We start from the raw sequence: 22,078 nt of genomic DNA on the forward strand, positions 1-22,078 counted from the left end.
AGTAGAGAGAGATATTAAGATGATTATCATCTCAGATGAGAAGAAGAAGAAGAAGAATGAGAATGAAAAGTGAATTATAAAAAATAATAAGAAGAATGAGAAAGAGAAGAAAGATAATAAGTAGAAAAAGTTTTTTTCTTTTTATATTAATTAGTTATAAGTTTGTAACTATTGATTAATAATTAAAATTAATTTTGAGTTTTCAAAAATTATTATACAAGTTATCAATATCAGAAATAATATATATATATATATTCAACTATCATATCACTATAATGTATAAGTATTAACATTTTTTCAACATTGATATTCATAATATTAATATATTTTTAATGATATTATCTAATAATGTAATTTGATAACACTCTCTTTCATAATATTAATATATTTTAAGAAATATAATAGAGATTACTCAAGATTATTTATTTACTTTTATATATCAATGATATTCAATCTGAGTTAATACTAAAATTATAACTAAGCTAAGAAAGAAGATTATTTTCTCTTATATTAATTCTTCTTATACACATCAGTGATCAGTTATTGAAAATAAATTATTATCTTTCTTAAATTATTATTATATCTTTTGAATTTACTTCTTTCACTTCTTTTACTTCTATTGAAGATTCACAAACTCTTTAAGAAATCACTGTGAATTACAAAGTCTATATTATTTATAATTTAACACAGAATACTCTCTTTTAATTATAATGAATAATCACTTCATTCTTCACATCTGATTTCAGATCATGATATTTATGAAAAACTCAATATAAACACTGAGATGAACTATGAAATAATTATTAATAGATTATATTATAGATTACTGAAGAGTTATCTCTTTACTATAATTACTGTAACTTTATTCAGAAATATTTATTATAAATTAATTATAACTCTGAGGAAATTTCTCAATATCTGAAGTAATCAGAATGTAGATAATAAAAGAAAAATAATTAGAAAATTACTACTGAGCTGATAAGTTACTCTATCAGATAATGATTTTTAATAATACTAACTTTCTAATTTGAAGAAAATTATATGAAAATAATCATATATCAGTACTCTGATTTCATAACTCTTATTTAATAACTTTTATAAATAATTACTTCATATATATATATTTCTGAATCTTTCTCTTTAATCAATTGAAAACTCTGAATTCTGAATACTTCTTTAAATACTTAATTCAAATCTTTATATTTCACATTAATTCTGTCTTCAGTTCAATCTCAAGATATACTACAAAGTTAATATATAATATCTAGAATCAGAGTTGAAGAATTATCAAAGAGTGTCTCTTACAGTGAATATATGAACTAGTATAAATAATCTTACATTTATAAGAGTTATATATTATTATATTAATAAGAACTGAACTTATTAAGAGATATTAATTGAATTTAAATCATTAATCAGTAGTCATACTAAGAATTATATAACAGAGATATTAATAACTGTGATTAAAAATAACTATTGAGATATTAGTCTCAGTCTTCTTATAATTATAACTGATAATACTATGAATAACTACACTATAGTGAACAGCTTGAAGTAAAAATTGACTTTGTATTTCTGAAATGATAAATAAGGTTATATTCTCTATATTACTCATATGATTTAACTTGTAATACAAACACTGATAAAGAATCTTAATATCAAGATAAAGAATAATAAGATAACTGATTCTTGAAATAAGAATAAGATAAAAGTGATTATTTAAGTAACTTTTACATTTACTTTATAAAAGATAATATTTTTTAATAACACTTTTTAATATTGTTTTTTAGTAATACTTTTTAGTAACACTACTGTTAATTTTGAATAGATTAACTAATAATTTAAATATCACAGATTTAAAACATTATTAATATAATTTATATCTTCTCTAAATAATAATAGTAATTTTATGATATTTAATAAATAAACAAATCAGTTACATCACTGAATATAATACAGAATATTAGAATATAATGAAGTTTAATATATAAGATAACTATTTAAGCTCTTCAATTGTATCAGATAATTAATTATTAAGTATAACACTCTGATCAGAAAAAGATTCAGATATTAAAACTTTCCTAATATAAAGTGAACTTAGTTGAAATATATAATTAATTTACTGTTTCAGTTTTATAAAATAATAAAGACAGTCTTAATCACTTATATATCAATACTACAGTCAGTCTGATAAGTGTATAATAGTTTATTTACTTATCTTAGAGCAGTTAATCACTCAAATTATTTACTTATCTTGAGAAGCAGTTGAATCACTTAAAAAGAAATTCAGTCTGAGATAATATTATAGTGCAGACTATTATTACTATAAGAAATAAACTGATATATTACTACAGTAAAACTGAACAATCTTTTACAGAGTACTATACTATAGCAGCTCTACTAGATCTCTTTTATCAAGTTAATATCTACACTTCTCAAGATTGAACAGAGAAGAAATGAGACTTATATATTAAATTAGTCTGAGACTACTACAATGTCAACTATCAGAGATTTGAATAAGCAGATATTAAAGATATAAAGACAGTGTAATATAATTCTCTAGTAAGTAATAATCTTTGATAATACTTCATATTATATAGAACTATAATACTAACTTTAAAATAGAACTTATATACATTGATTATAACTGAAAATCAGGCAAAACTACATACTTGTAAAACTGAATTTAATTACTATCTTTAAGATAATTTAATAAATTTATACATTAAATCAATTCTAGAGTTATGAAAAATTATTGAGAGTATATATTTAACTATTATACTGATAATATATAATATTCTGATAATTTCATTGACAGAGATAAGAATGAAGTGAAAGTTCAACTCAAGCTAAGATATTTATTACTATTATTAAAGACAATTATAAGAAGAAATAATTAAAAAACTCATAATTATAAAATATGAAATTATTAGACAGTTTAATATCTCTGATCATAGTATATCAGAGAAGTGTAGTTTTCATGAGAAAGTGAAGAATAAATTTATACAAGAATGTATTTAATTATTTCATAAATATTATTAATAATTATTATCAAATTCTGATTATAGAAGTAATCACTGAATGAACTGAATAAGACTGAATTTAATTTTCAGTCTCAGTCTTATTCTGATTTTGAAAGAATAATTATCTTTTATAGTTTATTCTAAGAAATTACTCTTATTTCACTGTTCTTGAATTAAATCTGATTATTTTTCACATCATTTTTCTCAGAAATAATTCATTTTCAGATTTTTTTAAAACTTAGTTCTGATGAGACTGATATCAAGAAATATATAAGATCAGATTAAATGAGATTAAATATGAAATTCATAATTTCAGTGACTAGTCTAATTATATCAATTTATTCAGTATAAATCTCTTACAGTTTTTTTATAATAAATAAAAAAATATTAAATATATTTTAAAAAAGAGAGAAATACTAATAATATTATTTACTTTTAAATAAATATTTTTTATTATATTATATAACTTTAATAATATACTTTATAATATTATTTATCATTTATATCAGAATTATCTCAAAAAAAAAATTTATAATTATTTATATTATTTTTATAATTTAAAATTTTTTATTTATTTTTAAAACTTTAATTTTAATAAGTAAAGTTTATTTTTTAATTTTTATTATTTTAATATTTTTTTTAAAACTTTTATAAATAATTTTATTTAAAATTTTCTTTATAACTGAGTTAGAATTTTTATTATTTAAGTTTTTAAAATAATTTTTTATAAATTTATATTTTATAAAATTTCTTAAATATTTTAATTTAATATAATAATTATTATTTAATAAATTATTTCTTAAATATTTTAAATAATTAAAACTGTACAATAAAAATAAATATTATAAATAATTAATAATATTTAAAAAATACTAAATATAAAATATATTATAAATGTAAATAGAGTTAATTATTAAAAAAGTAAAAAAACAAGTATTTTCTCAGACTTTTTCAGTATTAATTTATAAATATATATAATTTACTTAAATATAAATTTTAATATAGATTTTATTATACTAGAATTAAATCTTAGTTAATATTTAATATTATAGAAGATTAATAGTAGTAGTAATAACAGTTATTTTTAACTATCTAATTATTAACTATTGTATTACTATATAGAGTTTTTTTTACAATTAAAATAAAGTTAATAATAAACATAAGTTAATAAAATATAATTCACAAGTAAGTCAGTCACACAATTAAAAGAGTCATTTGAATACATATATAAAATAAGTGAGTTTAATAAGAAGAAATATTTGTAAGAGCTGTGATCTCAGTGATAGTTTTGTTGAAATAGAGAGATTTAAATGTCATCACAAGTACAGAGTACTTGCATAGTGATATGAGTATAAGATTTGAATGTAAAAATAAACTGCGAGTCATCAAATCTAGATGAGAATCTCAGATATATTACATGAGGTGTAGTTTGTTGACAATTTCATACTAATTAATTGCTACCTATGAATAGCAGACTTTACTTTTAAAAGCATCATCCGTTAATTGCCCACAAAAATCGTGAATAAACTGGTATCTGCCCAGCCCGAGATCGCACAATCTCCACCGATCACGCCATTTTACGCCGGTTTGATTCCGTCCATTCTTTTTTCTTCCCTTCACTCGCTTCCCCCGCGATTGAGGAGATAGTTATATTTAGTCTGCTAGTTATATATTGGAGGGGCGGAATCGTCTTTCTTTCTCTCTCATTCTTTCTCCCCCGCTCTCGTGTCTGTATACCATACCTATCACAACTTTGATATACCACGATATACCACGATATATCACGATATATAACTCGCATTCGTTCCTTGTACTTGATATACCTCTCTGTCATTGTCTTATTCCCAAGATGGCCGGCGACGAAATCACTCAGCGCTTTGAGACGCTGCAATTGCATGCTGGGTAAGTAAAAATAACTCCTCCAAGCCCCGCCCTGTAACATAGTTATCACAATGTACTGTATATATATATCCCCAAGGTCACTAATGAATGCCATCATATCAGCTATACTCCAGATTCAGCCACCAACTCGCGCGCTGTTCCCATCTATGCTACTACCGTTGGTCTCCCAGGAATCCTTTCCTCCGTCCATCAACTAACTTGAGCCAGTCCTTCACCTTCAATGATTCCGCGCATGGCGCTCGACTCTTCGGCCTCAAGGAATTGGGCAATATCTACAGCCGCCTTGGCAATGTGTGTGACTATACATTATATCCTAGCATTCTTCTTTGGAATTGTGTGGGGCAAAATAACGATACCAATAACAATGTGTACAGCCCACCGTTGAGGTCTTCGAGAAGCGTATAGCTGCACTGGAAGGTGGCGTGGCTGCCGTGGCCGCTTCGTCGGGCCAATCCGCCCAGTTCATGGCCATCGCTGCGCTCGCAGGCACCGGTGATAACATCGTCTCCACCACCAATCTCTACGGCGGCACCTACAACCAGTTCAAAGTCCTCCTGCCCCGTCTAGGTATCACCACCAGGTTCGTCACGGGCGATGATCCCGAGGACCTGGCGTCCAAGATCGACGATAAGACCAAAGCGGTCTACGTCGAGACGATTGGCAACCCGAGATATAACGTGCCCGACTTTGAGAAGATTGCGAAGGTTGCGCATGAGAAGGGGGTGCCGTTGGTGGTACGTCTTGTTTGCTCCCTGTAAAATGGAAAGCCAAGGGGCGGGGGCGGGGTGGAAGCGAGAGAATGTGAAACCACCCCACCACGCTCTTCTCATTCTCACCCCTCTCTCTCCTTGAACCGTGATCCAAAAAAAAAAAAAAAAAAAAAAAAAAAAAAAAAAAAAAAAAAAAAAAAAAAGGGCAAGAGATAGAGAAAAAAAAAGCTAACTCTCGTGAAATGACCACAGGTGGACAACACCTTCGGTGCAGGCGGATACTTCGCACGCCCCATCGAGCACGGGGCGGACATCGTCGTGCACAGCGCCACGAAATGGATCGGCGGCCACGGTACCACCATCGCCGGCGTCGTCGTCGACAGCGGCAAGTTCGACTGGGGCAAACACTCCAAGCGCTTCCCGCAGTTCACCGAGCCGTCCCCAGGCTACCACGGCCTGAAAATGTGGGAAACGTTCGGTACGGCTACATTTGCTACCTTTGTCCGTCTCGATGTCCTGCGTGACCTCGGCAGCGCGCTGAATCCGTTTCGGCGCAGCAGCTGCTACTGGGTATTGAGACGTTGTCGCTTCGCTGCGAGAGACATGCGAGCAATGCGATGCGTGCCAGATGGCTAGAGAAGAATGAGAATGTCTCCTGGTGTCGTATCCGGGCCTGGAGAGCCATCCTACCCATGAGACGCGAAAGAAATACCTAAAACGCGGGTTCGGTGGAGTGTTGTCGTTTGGGTATCAAGGGAGGTGCGGAGGCTGGCAGCCAGGTGTCGATGGGTTCAAGCTTATTTCAAACCTTGCCAAGTACGTCCTTTTCCCTCAAGAAACAACAATGACCGATAATATTCTGACAGCGCGGAATTTAAACTAACGGATATTGTAACAACCACAACAGTGTCGGTGACTGCAAGTCCCTAGCCATCCACCCCTGGTCAACGACACATGAGCAGCTCAGCAATGAGGAGCGAATTGCATCCGGCGTGACGGAGGACGGCATCCGTTTCTCTGTTGGCATTGAGCATATCGATGATATCATCGCGGATTTCGAGCAGTCATTTAAGGCTAGCAGCTCCCTGAATCACAAGACTACTTAAGATAAGTATACATATATATATACTTCATAGCTCTAACGGGATCAAGAGGTGATGGCGATGCACCTACTTAACCAGCAGAATATTGTTTATCCACGCTTGAAAAATGAAACGGGGTGGAATAGAAATGGGGGAAATGTTGAACTGGGGAAAATATAAGGGGTTCCGGTGCTGGGGTTTCAGGACCTCGCTGTATAGTCAGTTATCGCTCGCTACTACATACATACCTTCGAGAGGGTTTAACTAGGAGGTTAGACGGGAGGGTAAAATTTTGTAACTACAACGATGTTATGAAACGAAATGAAATGAATATTTTTTTTCATCCCCTCCGCGCCCCCCCCCCCCCTTCCCTTCTTTTTTTCCCAGTGGAGGCACATGGCTACGCTACCTGGGTATATATATATTATGTAGATGTAATCGCGTACTCCAGTTAATTCGTTAATTCTTGAATTTGTAATCCTGATATCCCCAGAGCGGGAACATTGGGTCCTCTAGTTGCCTTTCTATTTATAACCTGCCAGGGAAATTGACACGCCCTACCAGTCAGTCATATTGGAGTCTGGCGGGTAACCTTAATGAGGCCTCCCCCTACGGTCCGGCTCCACGGAATGTTCTCGTTAATATTTATCTTCATTCTACAGCTTAAACAAACAAACTGTGGCGCGGGGTGGAGGCAAAACATGTTGTATATAAAAATAGGTGACCTTCTCCTCAACCTTGAGCCCTTTGATATAGCCGAGCTACCCTCGTGTGAAGTTCTACACCCAATTCGCAACTTTGCGAGCGACACTTCTTCACCCTTCATGGTTCACAATCTGCGACTGCATGGTGCTGATGCCATGTCCTGGCTCCACGAAGCACAGTCCGAAGTCCTCGACATCATAGGCTACGCTTGAGCCCAACGACACAAAAGAATGAAGGTATCCTGAACACAACCGACACCTGCGAGGAAAGAAAGGGAAAAAAAAAAATAATAATTATCGAAAGCAATCAGCAATCTACCCGGCGCAAGACAATGTGTCTAGTCTATATCAGCCATTGAAAGCAGCATCACACCACTTTCCGCGCATGCCATGGCAGTTAGCAGCAGATCTCCAGCCCGTAATGAGGCTTCTCTAAAGAAGTAGTATACGTACCACGCATATCATGATATTGCTGAATGCTAGATTCAACGCCTCCAACAGACACAATGATCGCAGACCTTGGCTTTCATGAGTAAATCATGCATGTACCATGCAATGCCCGTTTGCGCTGAGTCTTGCGCCCAAGAGCGCGGGAGAGTTAGTTATAGTGACAAGTTGTGATGGGGATTGCAAGGGTTGGGTGATATCGCCGTATGTATGTATGTATGTATGTATGTATATATATTGATATTGTATTTGTGTAAAGCGGTTTTGATGGAGAGAGGTTGTGGTTAATCTGTCTGCACACACAAGACAATAAATGATGAAATACAGGAAGTTGTTCTCAGTATCCGGAATATATTTTCTCGTCACCCGATAGATAACTTAACCGTGCCATGCTTACTCACTCTCTGTAGTGAGTGCGCCACAGTGTACGGAAAACCACACTGTAAAGAAAATATTTTCAATATCTTCATTCTTCATCTTCAAATAATCATCATTAATTATAACCATGTCTAAATCTTCTAATTACACTGAGGAGCAGTTGCAAAGAGCTGTTAACGCGTACAAAAGCAATTCAAAATTAAAAATCACATCTCTGTCGCGAGAATTCAAAGTCCTATATGCCACCTTGTATGGGAGGATCAACAGGAAGAAATCAAGGACTATGAGGGTTCCACTGAATTGAGCATTGAATGACAGCCAGGAAGAGGCAATTAAGATATGGATTCATCAATTGAACATTAATTTTTGCCCATCCACCATTGAGCATATCGAAGCTGCCGCGAATCGCATGTTGAGACAGCATCATACAGATCCAGAGACTGCATCTCCCACAGTAAGCAAGATGTGGATATATTGATTCATCAAACACCTGCCAGATTACAAATGAGTCAAGCAAAAACCCATGAATTCAAAACAAGTGTCTTGCGAGGATATAAGCTTCATTATCAACTGGTTTGATTGATATGAAGCTGTCTTCAATCAATATCAATTTTTTCACTGCGATATCTACAACTTTGATGAGATTGGATTTCAAGAAGGAGAAGGACACGGACAGTGGGTTATAACCATCTTTAAAGACATGAATTCTGTCATACAGTCATCATACTCCCGCGGGTTAATAACAGTGGTGGAGTGTGTCAGTGCAGATGACACAGTATTGAATTCATTGATTATAATGAAATCAAAGGTCCATCTAGAGGATTGATATACACACTCCAACTTACCTGACAACTATGCCATCACCGCATTCAAGTCTGGCTTTACAAATGATGAGATTGGATTTGAATGGATCAAGCGGTTCAATAAGATGACAACTGTCAACTGCCTCCTTGCAATTAATCTCCCCAGAGACAGTTGCAAAACTACATCACTAAATCAATGCAGCAGCCAAGGCCTTAGAAGATGTGAAGGATACCCTTACACCTGGTTTGACAAGGCGGTTGAACAAGATCTTCAAGGGTAGCATGGTCCAGGTGGAATTGAATGCGCACTGTGAGGATGAACTTGCAGATCATTATCAAGCAAATAGACATCAGGTCATCAAATCCTCTCACAGACAGATGCAAGTAGGTGGAGTCCTCACTATTAAGAATGCCAATCACAAGATCACAATCTGTAGAGCAGATGAGATGAAAAAGACATTCAATAAGACTCTTTGATTGATTGGAATCAAATCTACAAAATCTACAGTCACTCAACCACAACAAGATAATTCTATAGAATCTCAACTTACAGTGAATTCTACACCTTCTAATGAGTATATAGATAATCTTTATGTTATAGATAGATGTGGTGGTGATTATTAATTAATTTTTGAAGATTACTATATTCAAAATATTTTCTTTACAGTGTGGTTTTCTGTACGCTGTGGCGCACTCACTACAGAGAGTGAGTAAGCATGGCACGGTTAGTAGTTAACTAGAGATTCAAAAATGGGTTGCGAGCGACACAGCCACACCGATAATAGATCAAGAGATCGCGGGACAACAAGCCAATCCCTAACCTTTTCTACGCAGTAAGCTACACTCGGGCGTCAAATTGTGGCTGCAATGACGAATGGCGTGGGTTGTTTTTTTGTCTTGGAGCAATGCGTAATAACAAACAAAGGACTCAGCCACACACACACTACTGCGTACGCTGCGTATAACCACGACAAACTCCTCCTCCAATACATTTTTGGCTCTCTACTAGAGAAAACGAGAAGACGAACCACGCGCACTTCAGTCTCCAGCCTCCAGGAGCCCGCATGGAGCCCGCGTGGCGTTGAGAATTGGCGTTTTACACCACGGAAAGAAGTAACCAAAATGCCAGCTGAGCTGAGGGTTTTTTAGCCTTTATTTTATGCTTGAACGGCGGTGAGTACGGCGGGACTACAAATTATCAACTTATTACAAACTAACTACGGAATACATGGCGTTGTCGCTGTGAGTTAACAGTAACTGATGGGGATTTATTATTTACGAAGTAGAGGATGGAGTTGGCAAGATATTTTTTTTGAGTTTCAAAAGCCTTGATTGAATGAATGTGGATAGTTAGTTATTGATTGCTGCTTAATATAAGTTAGCACAACAGCAATTAACTGCCTCCCTCTGGTGTTGGCAATAATAAGTAGGATAGATTGTATGGAAAGATGATGTTGGGATCTTTTTTGGGGGAGAAAGCAGACGGATTTGCAGGAACTCTTCAGCGTTTCGTTTCAAGCATGCGAGAGTTAGTGTTATAGACAAAGGAGGGGTCATAGGTGTTAGATAGAGCTGTCTGTCACTGTCAGACAGTAGTAGTAGTAGTAGTAGTAGTACAGTTATTTACTCCGTACATTCCTCTGATCTGAGGGGGTACAAGATCATACAAGATCATACAAGATCAGTCAGTCAGTCAGTCAGTCAGTCAGTCAATCGGTGTTGGTGGTTAGAAACCCTCATTCCTCATCCACTCTGACCCTGATCCCCTCCCTCGACGCTGTAATTCTTCCATTATTATTATTATTATTATTATTATTATTATTATTATTATTAATTATTCTACAGTCGTTACAACTTTCGACCCGAGTTCCCGCTCTTCAGAATCATAAACCCCGGTCGCAACAAGCATTAACTGACAAGCACCAGTACAGTACAGTAGTTCTTAAGTTGGAGCTGGGATCATGGATACAACAATCATCCATCCTGTCATGGCCCTCTAGCCCAGACTAACCTCTAGTTCCGCTGCTAGAACTGCTGTGGACTCTGACACAACAACTAGCCTGAAGGAGACATCGGGTGGGCGTCATATCGCGCCTCAGTGGAAACAATGATTTTTTCGGGAGTCATTCTTGTCGGCAAATTCTGGGCTGAGGATTCAAAGCATCCTATCGAAGTAGATGCGGGAAAGTGTTATGTATGGGATGCATCTTGCTATGGAAGTTGGATGTGGATGTGGAAGTGGTGGTGGTGGTGGTGGTGGTGGTGGCAATGACTCGGCGCAAGAACCTTCACAACACTTCTTAGTTAGTTACGTCTTCTTTTGTGATATGGATAACTACTGCGTACAGGACAGTGTGACTGGTTAACTGGTTTTGGTGGTGGTTAATAAGTTGGTGATGACCGTGATTGATGTGCCTAGCGGTGATTCTATACGAAGATGGTCGGTCAGTAATCAGTGATCAGTGGTCATGCTGGGGGAGGGTTTGCCTTTTTTGTTTTTTCTGTTTCTTCTTCTTCTTGATAACTTAATTATTTTATATGAGATAAATAACTTAATAGTTATCAGCGTATACCCCATGAATAGCCAGTATTATTATTACGGCTGTATCCCATCATTCCCATCATTCCCATCATTCCCATCATTCCCATCATCCTCCCTCTCCCACGTCATCGCCCTCCCAGCGGCCCCCGGAACCAGTTTGAATTTCTTCGCCGGCGCCACGAATAAATAACTTAAATAATACACTAACAAAGTTAGCGGCCTTGCGGGATCCTGGATTCCTGGTCCTGAGCTTAATTAGTTATTTTAATTATCGGCTCGGCGGTTGTTGTTCTTGAAACCCAGAGTTAGATTATTTATAATAATAAGAATAAGAATCCCCTTCAATCCCGCGAACTACTTTACTCTTGAAGAACACGATCACCCGCCCGGTTGAGAATCGCCAAATTAATTCTTTTTATTTAAAATCACTCCCCCCCCCCCCCCCCCCTCCTCTATCAAACCTTCACTCGACGCTCGTAAAGCTGATCGACTGGAAAAGTAATTCTTATTATTAGATCTCAGGTATCGCAGATCTATCGGATAATAAATAGCTACAGCTCAAAACACTGGAGAATATCAACGTCAGGATCAACTCCGCCATGCAGAACATCATTGTCGGCCTACGAGGCGCTCAGGTCGTCCTGGCCATCATCATCCTTGGCCTGACTGGATGGGGTATGTTCAGCTTCAGCTCCATTCACATTAACTATATATAATATATATAATATATATATATATATGATTATATGATATAACTAACAAACCCCAACCAGTCGTCAACCGCACCCGCGGCAACTCCGACGAAACGAACTTCCTCCTCTTCGACTCAATCTGGACCTTCATCATCGCCGTCCCGTATCTCGTCCTCGCGCCACTCTACCTCCAGAAGTTCGCGCACAAGTACGCCCTCATCGCCGTCGAGGCCGTCACCCTGCTCTTCTGGTTCGCAGGCTTCATCGCCGTAGCCGCCGTGCTGCCGCCCACCTCGGTGTGCAGGCATTCATCCGTCTGCAAGGGCTTGCAGGCTGCCACGGTGTTTGGCGCGTTTGAGTGGTTGGTTTTTTTTTTTTTTTTTTTTTGTTTTTCTTTCTTGGATATAGGATATATATATATATATATTCATGCTAATGTAAATTCCAGGCTCCTCTTCGTCGCCACGACCGTCCTCGTCGTCGTCCTCCCCATCCTGCGTGGTGGTGGCGATAGCACCCCAAAGCCCGAAGCCGCGGTCGACATGCAGGCGCATCCAGGCGTATAAAAAGATAAAATAATAAAATAATACTGAAAAAAAAAAAAAAAAAAAAAAAAAAAAAAAAAAAAAAAAAAAAAAAAACCCCCAAACTTGGGAAAGACCAACAAATTTTTTTGCCCTCGGGCGAACCGAACCCGGGATCACCTCGAACCCCCGCCCCACCTCTTCCAAGTTTTTCGCCCATTTTTGCCATTTTGCTCCCCACTCACAAGTCACACTTCACGCGAAATTGTTCCCTTTCCCAACAGAAGGGAACTCCATGACGGAAACCCGGACGGGCCGTGTTCGGCTTTTCAAAAAAATATATATATATATATTTGATATTAGCTATTTATGGGTGCGGTGCAGTGGACGTATGGTTTATTCATCATTTTCAAATCGATAATGATACTATGACGATGGATATGGGTATGGGTGGGATATGAATATGGAAGATGAAATATGGCTGGAAATTTGTTTTTTTTTTTTTCTTTTCTCTGTTTCTTTCCCCCCGATACCCATGTTATTCATGTTTTAAACGATGCCTGCGAATCCTTTCTATCCCATTCCACTGAGCCCTTTTTCACCCTGGTTTTAACTCTTATTTCTTTACTTATTTATTTTCCCACCGCTCACCTACCTACCTACCTACCTATTATTATCATCAATGTTGTGGATGGAAATATACCCCAGCCAGCTCACGAGTTTTACCATGTCTTCTACTCCGCTCCTTTTTTATCTACATAACCACGTAAATATATAATGAACCCCCAAATGCTGAACTTTTCCCAGTTTATGTTCACAGCCCTTTCCTATTCGAATTTTTTTTTTTTTTTTGTTTTTCCCCGTTACTGAATTTTGCGTAGTTGGGCTATTATTAGGTAGTTAACGCTATATATCTGTATACACATGCAAGCTGCTTATATGAGAAACCAGTGTGGAATAATGAAGGGAAGGAATTTTATGCCTCTGTACATACTATTAGTACTCCATATATGTATTTCTTCTGAGTTAGTTCTCACCTTGCTTGCTTGCTTGCAACCTGCCCTGTGTGCAGTTTTTCAACATCAGATATAACTATCCCATGCAGTCTGTAAGAAAAGAACTGATATCAAACTATTCATGCATGATTTTTGATTTTTGATTTTTTATTCTTTCACTGCAATTGAGAACTCCTTTTCATCTTCTCTTTTAAGTCCTTCAGTTATCTATCATCTTTCATCATGCAAAGCAGTGTCTTTTTCTTTCTTGCATACACCACATGCATGTAAAGTGTCATGACCTCAAATGCAAAACACCCTCAAGTGCTCCTTCAATGATCCCTGCACGGATAGGAAAACATGTAATGTACAAGGCTCTGCAGTGATGAATATTCCCTGCTCCCTGAGTGCTCAGGCCTGTAGGAGGCAGATGCATTATGAAGGGAAGCATATTCTAATGTAATATATTATTATGTTTATTAATTCCATGTCAAATGATCTTTTTGAATCAAAGCCCAAAATAAATTTCTTCTTTCTATTAAATAATCAGTGCTGTGATATTGAATAAAAAGCTAACTCATTGGGAAAAGTAAATCCAAAATAACATAACTCACACATGAGAAAGCCAGGTAGGTAGCTACATAAATTGGGTGATTGCTCCTGTCAAATTAATCAATTCAAATACAAATTCCTATATCTATTACACGTCAACACAGCATATCTGGAATAAACAACCTACCCCTCTTCTTTCTCTTCTGCATCTCCTACGCGACTCACTCGTCCCATCCCAACACCCATTCAGTTCCGTTGGCCCCAATGATCAACCTGATATACAGCCAGCTAAATAATAAATTATTCTTCAAATCCCCAACCCCCAAATCCCAATCCTAATCCCAACCCTGGCTCAGTTTGCTAGGCAAAACGCATACATCGTCGATGCATGCGCACAAAACTCTTATGACTTCGACGCGAGGAAATCGGCCGCCTATAGTCGTAGAAAAAAAAAACAACAATCGAGACGAAACACACTCAGCCATCCATCCATGTTGTTATGTTTTTTTGAATATATATATATATATATTAAAAAGCACAAAAGAACAAACAACAAAAGGCATCGGGAAGGGACATTGCATATGTTGTTGGGTGTCAACCCACCTTATCAAGATTATAGTCAAACTTCTCCAGCGCCGCCAACGACTCGTCCCGCGGATACCCCATCCCCGTTAACCGCTGTAATATCATATCATCCTCGCCTGTATCAGCACTCAGCGCCCATCCGGGCGGCTTGGCTTCCTTGCCTGGAGGTTGTGGGAAGGAGGATAGGGCTGCAGAATCGGATGATGGCTGTCCTCCTTCGGACGAGGTGGGCTTGTTTGTTTCTTTAGGAGATTTAGCAACTTTTGAGCTGTCTAGGACGGAGAAGAGCGCGTCCCAGTCCTGCGGGGCGGTTCCGGCAGCGGGCGCTGATAGACTTGATTGTTGTAGTTGTTGTTGCTGGTTGTTGTCGAAGGTGAAAAAATCGGCGTTCGTTGTGTTGTTGCCGGAACTTGCGCCTGTGGTGGCATTGGCGATTGTGCTGGACTTAGATGGTAAGCCCGGTGAGTCGAATGTCATGTCGAAGTTCGAGGAATCCTTGTTGAAGGGAGATTCGAAGTCGTCGTCGTCGTCGTCGTCATCATCGTCTTCGTCATCATCGTCCGCTTCCTTCGCGGGAGCAAGCTCTAAACCGGCAAATGCAGCCTCAAAATCGGGCGTTGTGGGCTTCTTGCCTGGTAGAGTTGGCTGAGAGGCTCCGGTGCTGTCTTTTCCCATGTGTGTCAACCTATTTGATGTAGGGGCCTCAGCTCGGGAGTTCTCCTTAGAGGGGCCCTGGCCATTCATTTCAGGAGGCGATGTACTCTGCGATGACGGAGGCGGGAATGGGTGAGGCGACGAGATGCCCCGGGAAACTTGTTCATTTTGTCGTGGCGGTGAAAACTGGCGAGAAGTCATCATCGAACCCCTTGGCAGCTTCGCTATCTGTACTGTCGTCATCGTCATCAAGCTCTCGTATGGGAGGGAACTCGCTGGCTCCTTCCTTTGACTTCCCACCAGCTACTTCGGGGAACCCAGAATCACCACCGTTTTTCACTTTCATTTGCGCAAACGCCTCTTCAAAGTCGTTGGCCTTCTGAGACGGGGACCGCGCATGCGTGATGCCGCCAAATAACTCGTCAAAACTGGCATCCTTCTTTGTAGATGCGGCTTGCGCTGACTTTACGGGGAAGAAACCAGGAATATTGGACACCTCGGCTTCTTGTCCGGTTTGGCTTGTGCTTCCGTCGGAATCGCTAGACGGTTTCTCAAGTTTCGTCTCAGGCTTTGGATCTTCACTCTCAAATGGAGATTTTGCTGACGAGCTTGTATCAGGCTCCGAGGTTACCGAAGTCCCAAATCGGCTAGTGGGCGGGGAGGGCCTGACCGAAGAAGCTTCAGATGTCTGGTGGCCTTCAATAGGAAGCTGGCTGGATGAAATCTGCCGAGATTGTGGGGGAGGAGGGGGTTCGGCTGAGCTGGGGGAAGCTGATGGTGTGAGCGTGCCGGACGTATCCGACGTCCTAGCGGGACCAGCCGCCAGTGGAGTTTGTTGGGCTGGCGACTCCGTTCGGAAAGTCGTCGGCGGTGGTGGAGTGAAGGTTGAAGGCACGGTGAACGATGGTCCGAATACATTGTCAAACACACTCTGAGCGTCTTTTGAGGGTTCTTGAGAAGATGATGATGGCGGTGGAGGAGAAAATGAATTATCGGATACACTTGCGGTTCGTCGGAAAAACGGGTTTGTTTGGCTCGCAGTTGAAGGAGCAGGGCTGGCGATAGGAGGAGGTTGCGAAGCAGACGATGGTAGTTCAGATGCTTGACGCTGTAACTCGTCTACCTCCATAGTCGTACTATCGATTTCACCCTGGATTCGATCCCGCTCACCCTCAATAGTCGCAAGCTGTTTTTTGTTAATGGCTACCAGGCCCTTCTGTTGACGAGCCGCGGACCGGGCTTTATCTAGAAGCGGCTTCAATTGACTAACTTGTGCGTTAGCCTGCCGGATTTGTTCCTTGAGACTAGCATTCTCACGTTGGTCAGCGTCCAGGGCAGCATTCACTTGGTTATACTGGTTTTGCAGATCCTGGCGGCTAGCCTCGATCAAGGCAAAATCTTGCTGAAGCTTTTTTGTTTCCGTGCGAGACGCTGTTAATCGATCTTCTAGAGCCTTGAAATCCTTTGCTTCCTGCTCATACATTGCTCTTGCCTGCGCAAGGCGAGCCTCGAAGTCCTTCTTCTGTTGACTGTTTTGGGCTAGATCCTGTTCCGCTGCCGCACGTTTCCCCTGCACGTTCTGCATCTCTCTCGACAAGCTACCGATCTGATTGGAGAGATTGGCTAAATCTACAGATTCCTGGGATAGCTTCTTGCTCGCTTCAACATCTACATTCGCCAACAAATCATCTGCAGACGGTGGTGGAGATCGCTGTTGTACCGGTGCGTTCGGCAAGCCAGTGGTATGTGGGGTAAGGCTCTGCCCAAAACTTGAGGAGGGGACGAAGGGCTTGAATGTTGACGTCGCACTCGCGCTAAGCGGCGACTGAGTGAGTGATGACGGAGGCTGGAGAGCAGGATTCGAGCCACCTGTAGTCTGTGCCACTTGGACCGGGGCTCCGAAAACGTCGAGTCCGAATAAATCCTCTGCCGCGGAGCGTTGGGCTGTATTTTGGGGGACAATTCCAGCTGCTGGAGCTGGAGGTGGAACTTGGCGTCGCATACTTGGAGGAATCAAAGCTGGGGGTAATGCTTGCGGTAAAGGTTCTCGGGTAGTGCGCTGTTGCCGAACCAGGTACATGGCAACAGCAAACTCATCCTTGCTCAGCTGCCCGTCAGAATCGATATCAGCCAGGTCCCAAATAGAAGCCAACGTTTCCTCCGGCAACTGCGCATTAGTGAAGAATTCAACAGCCTGATCGCCAGTAATGTATCCCAGGTTCGCTTTATCAACAGTTCCAAACACCGTATCAAAGTGCACTTTTTCTTGTGGGGTGATCATCCAATCACCACCAGTGGACTGCGTGGGAATGGTTGACTGGAACTGTGGCGGCCGGTTGAGTGGGCTTTGAGCTCGCTGGGTTCCCGATCCGCTGAACTGCTTTGGAATTGCGGGTACGGGAGGTATGTCTGAGGACGATCGCGAGCTGGTCGATGTGCGGACTCCTCCACGCCGAGCAGCTGCATCGTACAAACCTGGAGGTAAGCTCTGCGGTAATATTCTCATCGTACCATTCCTGTACGCGCTTAACAAATGCATGGCGATAATGAACTCTGTCGCATCCAACGCGCCTCGCTGTTTCGTATCAGCCAAATTCCAGATTCTACCCAAAATTTCGTTCGGCAGTCTTGCTCGTTCGAATATCTGTTTCGCATGTTCACCTGTATTTTGTCCGTGTGTTGTAAGCTTCTGTGTTCGGTCCAACCTACCCAGGGACTGGCTTTCGAAAAAATTAAGTACCTGAGAGGAGCCCATTCTGAACCTCCGATCTCTCAAACAGGGAGGTGAACTTTGTAACATCCTCGGGGACCAACGGCGGGACCCTAACGGGGCCGGCTCCGGGGGGAGGGCTGGATGCGATAGGCGGCGGAGCCTGCGGGGTAGGCTCCATAATATCTTTGCTCAAGCCCGAAAATTTTGGTAGAGGACCGGCTGAATTGGGGGAAAGCCAAGTAAGCCTCAAAGCAGACAAGTGTGAATGACGATGATGCCTTGTGAGAACAAAGAAGATGAGGGGGATGGGTCGACTTACGCTGAAGAGCCAATTCTTCTGTCGGGGCGCGGCCCGCCTGCGCATGTCCGATCAATCGCATAACTACTCCAAACCCAGACGGGGTAAGAAGTCCACGGTTCTGTGTATCTGCAATTTGCCATATCTACATTCCACCCCGACACAAAAGAGAAAAACAAAAAAAAAAGTCAGAATATTCAATCTACGTTTCTCCCCCTTCCGGATCTGTATGACTTTCACAGAAAACTTACCAAACCCAATGTCTCCGGCGGGAGACTGGTCTTCTCAAAGAAGGAAACGGCCACTTCACCAGTCACGACGCCGAGATTCGTCTTATCTGCTACTTGGAACAGTTTATAAAACACGCGCTTCTCCTCCGGCGTCAGGTTCAGGTTCGGATGGCCTGCATTATGAAGAGGCAAAACAAACAGGAGATTCGTCAGCACACTGTAGGAAGAGCTAGAAATAAGATGTAGGGCGTAGATATAAACGACATGTTGTCATGCGCTGATAACAAGTGTTCATACGGGCAGGACGTAGGTATGTCGGGATGCTATGCGATCTCACTCACCTCCGTCCGTCATGGTGTCAAATCAGCACCCCTTTTTATTCGATCTCTCCCATAAACAGTGTATTTCCGCGAGTGCTTTTTTCACAGCTGATATGTTTTGCTTTTTCGTATGCGCAGTCGGGGAAGATAGAGCCCGGGGTAGATCACGGAATTGGCGGATAGCATGGAATAAAAGGAACCGCGTAATGAGAATCAGGGGGTGGAGAGCCACCCGAGAAAGATGGATGGGAGGGTGGCGTGGATAGAGGAGCGCAATAACAAAAACCGAAGGCAGATAGGGGGGAATTAATCAATGCTTCACTTATGCAAGTGGAGCATCTGGCTGTGATATATATGAGACGACAGCGGCTGCGGTGGTGAGGCACGTACCAAACAGGTAGTTAACTCAGGCGCAGTTGAGCCGGAGCAACATTGAAACAGTCAGCAAACCTGAATTGTGCTAGTGTACTCTGTAACTAGTAACTTAATGTAATCAAATCACTCAACACTTGTTTTCACACCATTTCATGATTACTACAATGAAATCTCTTAATGTTATAAAAAAACCAACTTTTCCATGTAAAAAACACTGTAATATAACATCACATACACTTCATTAAAATATTTAAATGTTCTGACTTATATAGCTCAGATTAATTTTCAAATATTTATTCTTTTTTCATTCTGCACTTTTTATACATTCTTTACAGTATTTACATTTCTTATACATTTCTTTATATTCATTTTTAATCTTTGTTATTATTATTATTATTATTATTCTTTAATTATAGATGTATACAGTCAGATACTATAACATCTATTTAAGAACTTTTAGTTCTCAGAGTTTTTTTTTTAATATTTATAAAGTTAACTATGATACATTTACTAATTTCAGATATGTAAAATCAGAAAATTCCAGCTCAGAATATAAAAACTTTTTATAAATTACAGTATTTTAACACCTTCTGATACTTTGAAATTATTTGAAAATATTATAATAAAAGAAAAGAGAATAAAGTCTTAATAATAGTTATATTAAATCAGTAAATAGAAAAGAATAGAAAAGAAAAGAAAAAGTAAAGAGAGACTATAATAAAATAAAATTATTAAAAGATAGTATATAGCTGTTTTAACAGATTATATCTGATTAATTTTTATCTCTTCATATTCAGATATTTCTAAATTTAGTCATTTTCTTATAGCTGCTTAAGTTTCTGATAGAAAGTCTATTAAGTATTTAATTTCTATCTCAGTTAAGAATAAGAATCTTATATTTAATTAATTTAAATTATACTTCTCTTTCAATCTGACTCTGAGACTATTGTATAATACACAATGCATTATTTTAATCTTTGTATTCATAGCATGTATTACTTAATACTCTGTAATATGATTTCATACTATGTTATATATGTTAGTTATTACAGCTGTTACAGCTATTAACTGTGATAATCTCTCTAGATCATGTGATTAATTACTATATTAAGCTCTTTAAAGATAGATCTATTAATACAACCTTTAACTATTTTACAGATTATAGCTTAGATAGCATGTTTTTTCTTTTAAAAAACATTGTATTAATATTTTAATAAGAGTAGTTTATCTTTTTTAGAAAGACTTTTACTTTTTACTAGAGATATTTCATTTTCTCTGAATTCACTGATCAGTAGATTTATATTTGTATTAAGTCTACACTGAAAGAATTAGTATTAGATATAGAACTAATATAATAAAAATAGAAAATGTTAAAGAAGAAAAGAAGAGAAAGTGCAAGAGTTAGTAATTAAAGTGAATATTTATACATATATAAGATAAAGCTTTGAAATGAGAGAATAGAAACTTTATAAGTTTCTTAGTTAAGAATTAATAACTGAGAATTAAAGCTTTCAGCAGAAATCTATAAAGTATAATAAAATAATCTATTAATTAGATATAGTCTGCTACATTAATCTCTTCTTTTTAGAAGTGAGATTTAAGTAATAGAGTTACAGATATGTAGTTCTTATCAGTTAAAAGCTGCTATTTCAGATAGTATAAAGTAGACTGACTGTGTAACTGTGTCTGAGATCAGAATCAGAATATTTAATACTCTTATTATTAATTTAATTAATGTCATTACATGGTTTTAAGATTAGATAGTAGTCTTATACTATCTTATTGAGACTTACTGTCTACTCTTATCATATTTTTCAAATGAGATTATGATTTTCACTTCACAATTTAAATTCTTTTTATTGCTTTAAATGACTTTAAATCTTATTTAAGTGTTATCAAAAAGTGTTACTTCTTAAAAAAATAAAAATAGTCTAAAGAAAACCTTAAAATATCTAAAAATAGTAACTTTATACTAAGAATGAGACTAAATGAGATTAAATGAGATCACATTTCTATTTTTTCTAAGTCATAATCTTATTTTAAGATCTGATGAATAGTCACTTTACATGTTTTTTTAATGATTATTTCTAGTGAAATTCACATCAAGAAATGTATGAGACTAGATCAAATAAAACTGTAGCAGACTGCGTCTGATTAATTATATAGACTATTTCATTACACTTTACAGATTTCAATCACTTCATTCTTGAATACATATACTCTGATTCTCAGCTATTCTCAATCATCAATTCTCAGCTATTATAAATATATATAGATTCTTTCACTCTGAAGCTTCACTATGTACATTATTTCATACATGTATAAATATTCACTCTGATCACTGATTCTCACACTTTCTCTTTCTTTTCTTCTCTAACATTTTTCTCCTTGTTATATAAGACTTATAAATATTATACTGATCTATTTAGTGTAGACTTCTTATACTAGAAAAACATTCATTATCTTCTTATTAGAAATGATTATTCATGTATTATCTTCTTATTAGAAATGATTATTCATTGAGATATCTGAACATATAATAATGTGTA

At 38.1% G+C, this 22,078-nt stretch overlaps 4 protein-coding genes across 4 annotated transcripts; 2 read left to right on the forward strand and 2 right to left on the reverse strand.

Annotated features, from left to right (window-relative positions):
- Positions 1–4,420: 4,420 nt before the first annotated feature.
- Positions 4,421–8,166, forward strand: BDCG_05633 (O-acetylhomoserine (thiol)-lyase). Its single transcript, XM_045421324.1, has 6 exons — positions 4,421–4,925; positions 5,028–5,082; positions 5,133–5,216; positions 5,300–5,659; positions 5,888–6,451; positions 6,543–8,166. Exons 1-5 carry the CDS (start codon positions 4,873–4,875, stop codon positions 6,269–6,271), a joined length of 936 nt encoding a protein of 311 aa, XP_045277233.1. The 5' UTR covers positions 4,421–4,872; the 3' UTR covers positions 6,272–6,451; positions 6,543–8,166.
- A 3,674-nt stretch (positions 8,167–11,840) lies between these two features.
- Positions 11,841–14,316, forward strand: BDCG_05635 (uncharacterized protein). Its single transcript, XM_045421325.1, has 3 exons — positions 11,841–12,266; positions 12,365–12,644; positions 12,732–14,316. The coding sequence occupies exons 1-3, from the start codon at positions 12,191–12,193 to the stop codon at positions 12,847–12,849; spliced, it is 474 nt and encodes a 157-aa protein (XP_045277234.1). The 5' UTR covers positions 11,841–12,190; the 3' UTR covers positions 12,850–14,316.
- A 441-nt stretch (positions 14,317–14,757) lies between these two features.
- On the reverse strand, positions 14,758–15,683 carry BDCG_17160 (uncharacterized protein; the record flags this gene model as incomplete). Its single annotated transcript, XM_045426308.1, has 2 exons — positions 14,758–14,787; positions 14,958–15,683. The coding sequence occupies 2 exons, from the start codon at positions 15,681–15,683 to the stop codon at positions 14,758–14,760; spliced, it is 756 nt and encodes a 251-aa protein (XP_045281334.1).
- A 73-nt stretch (positions 15,684–15,756) lies between these two features.
- Positions 15,757–19,188, reverse strand: BDCG_17161 (uncharacterized protein; the record flags this gene model as incomplete). Its single annotated transcript, XM_045426309.1, has 5 exons — positions 15,757–18,254; positions 18,334–18,525; positions 18,626–18,749; positions 18,856–19,007; positions 19,176–19,188. 5 exons carry the CDS (start codon positions 19,186–19,188, stop codon positions 15,757–15,759), a joined length of 2,979 nt encoding a protein of 992 aa, XP_045281335.1.
- Between the last annotated feature and the right edge of the window lie 2,890 nt (positions 19,189–22,078).

Source organism: Blastomyces dermatitidis (assembly GCF_000003525.1).
Source record: "Blastomyces dermatitidis ER-3 genomic scaffold supercont1.5, whole genome shotgun sequence".
Classification (NCBI taxonomy): domain Eukaryota; kingdom Fungi; phylum Ascomycota; class Eurotiomycetes; order Onygenales; family Ajellomycetaceae; genus Blastomyces; species Blastomyces dermatitidis.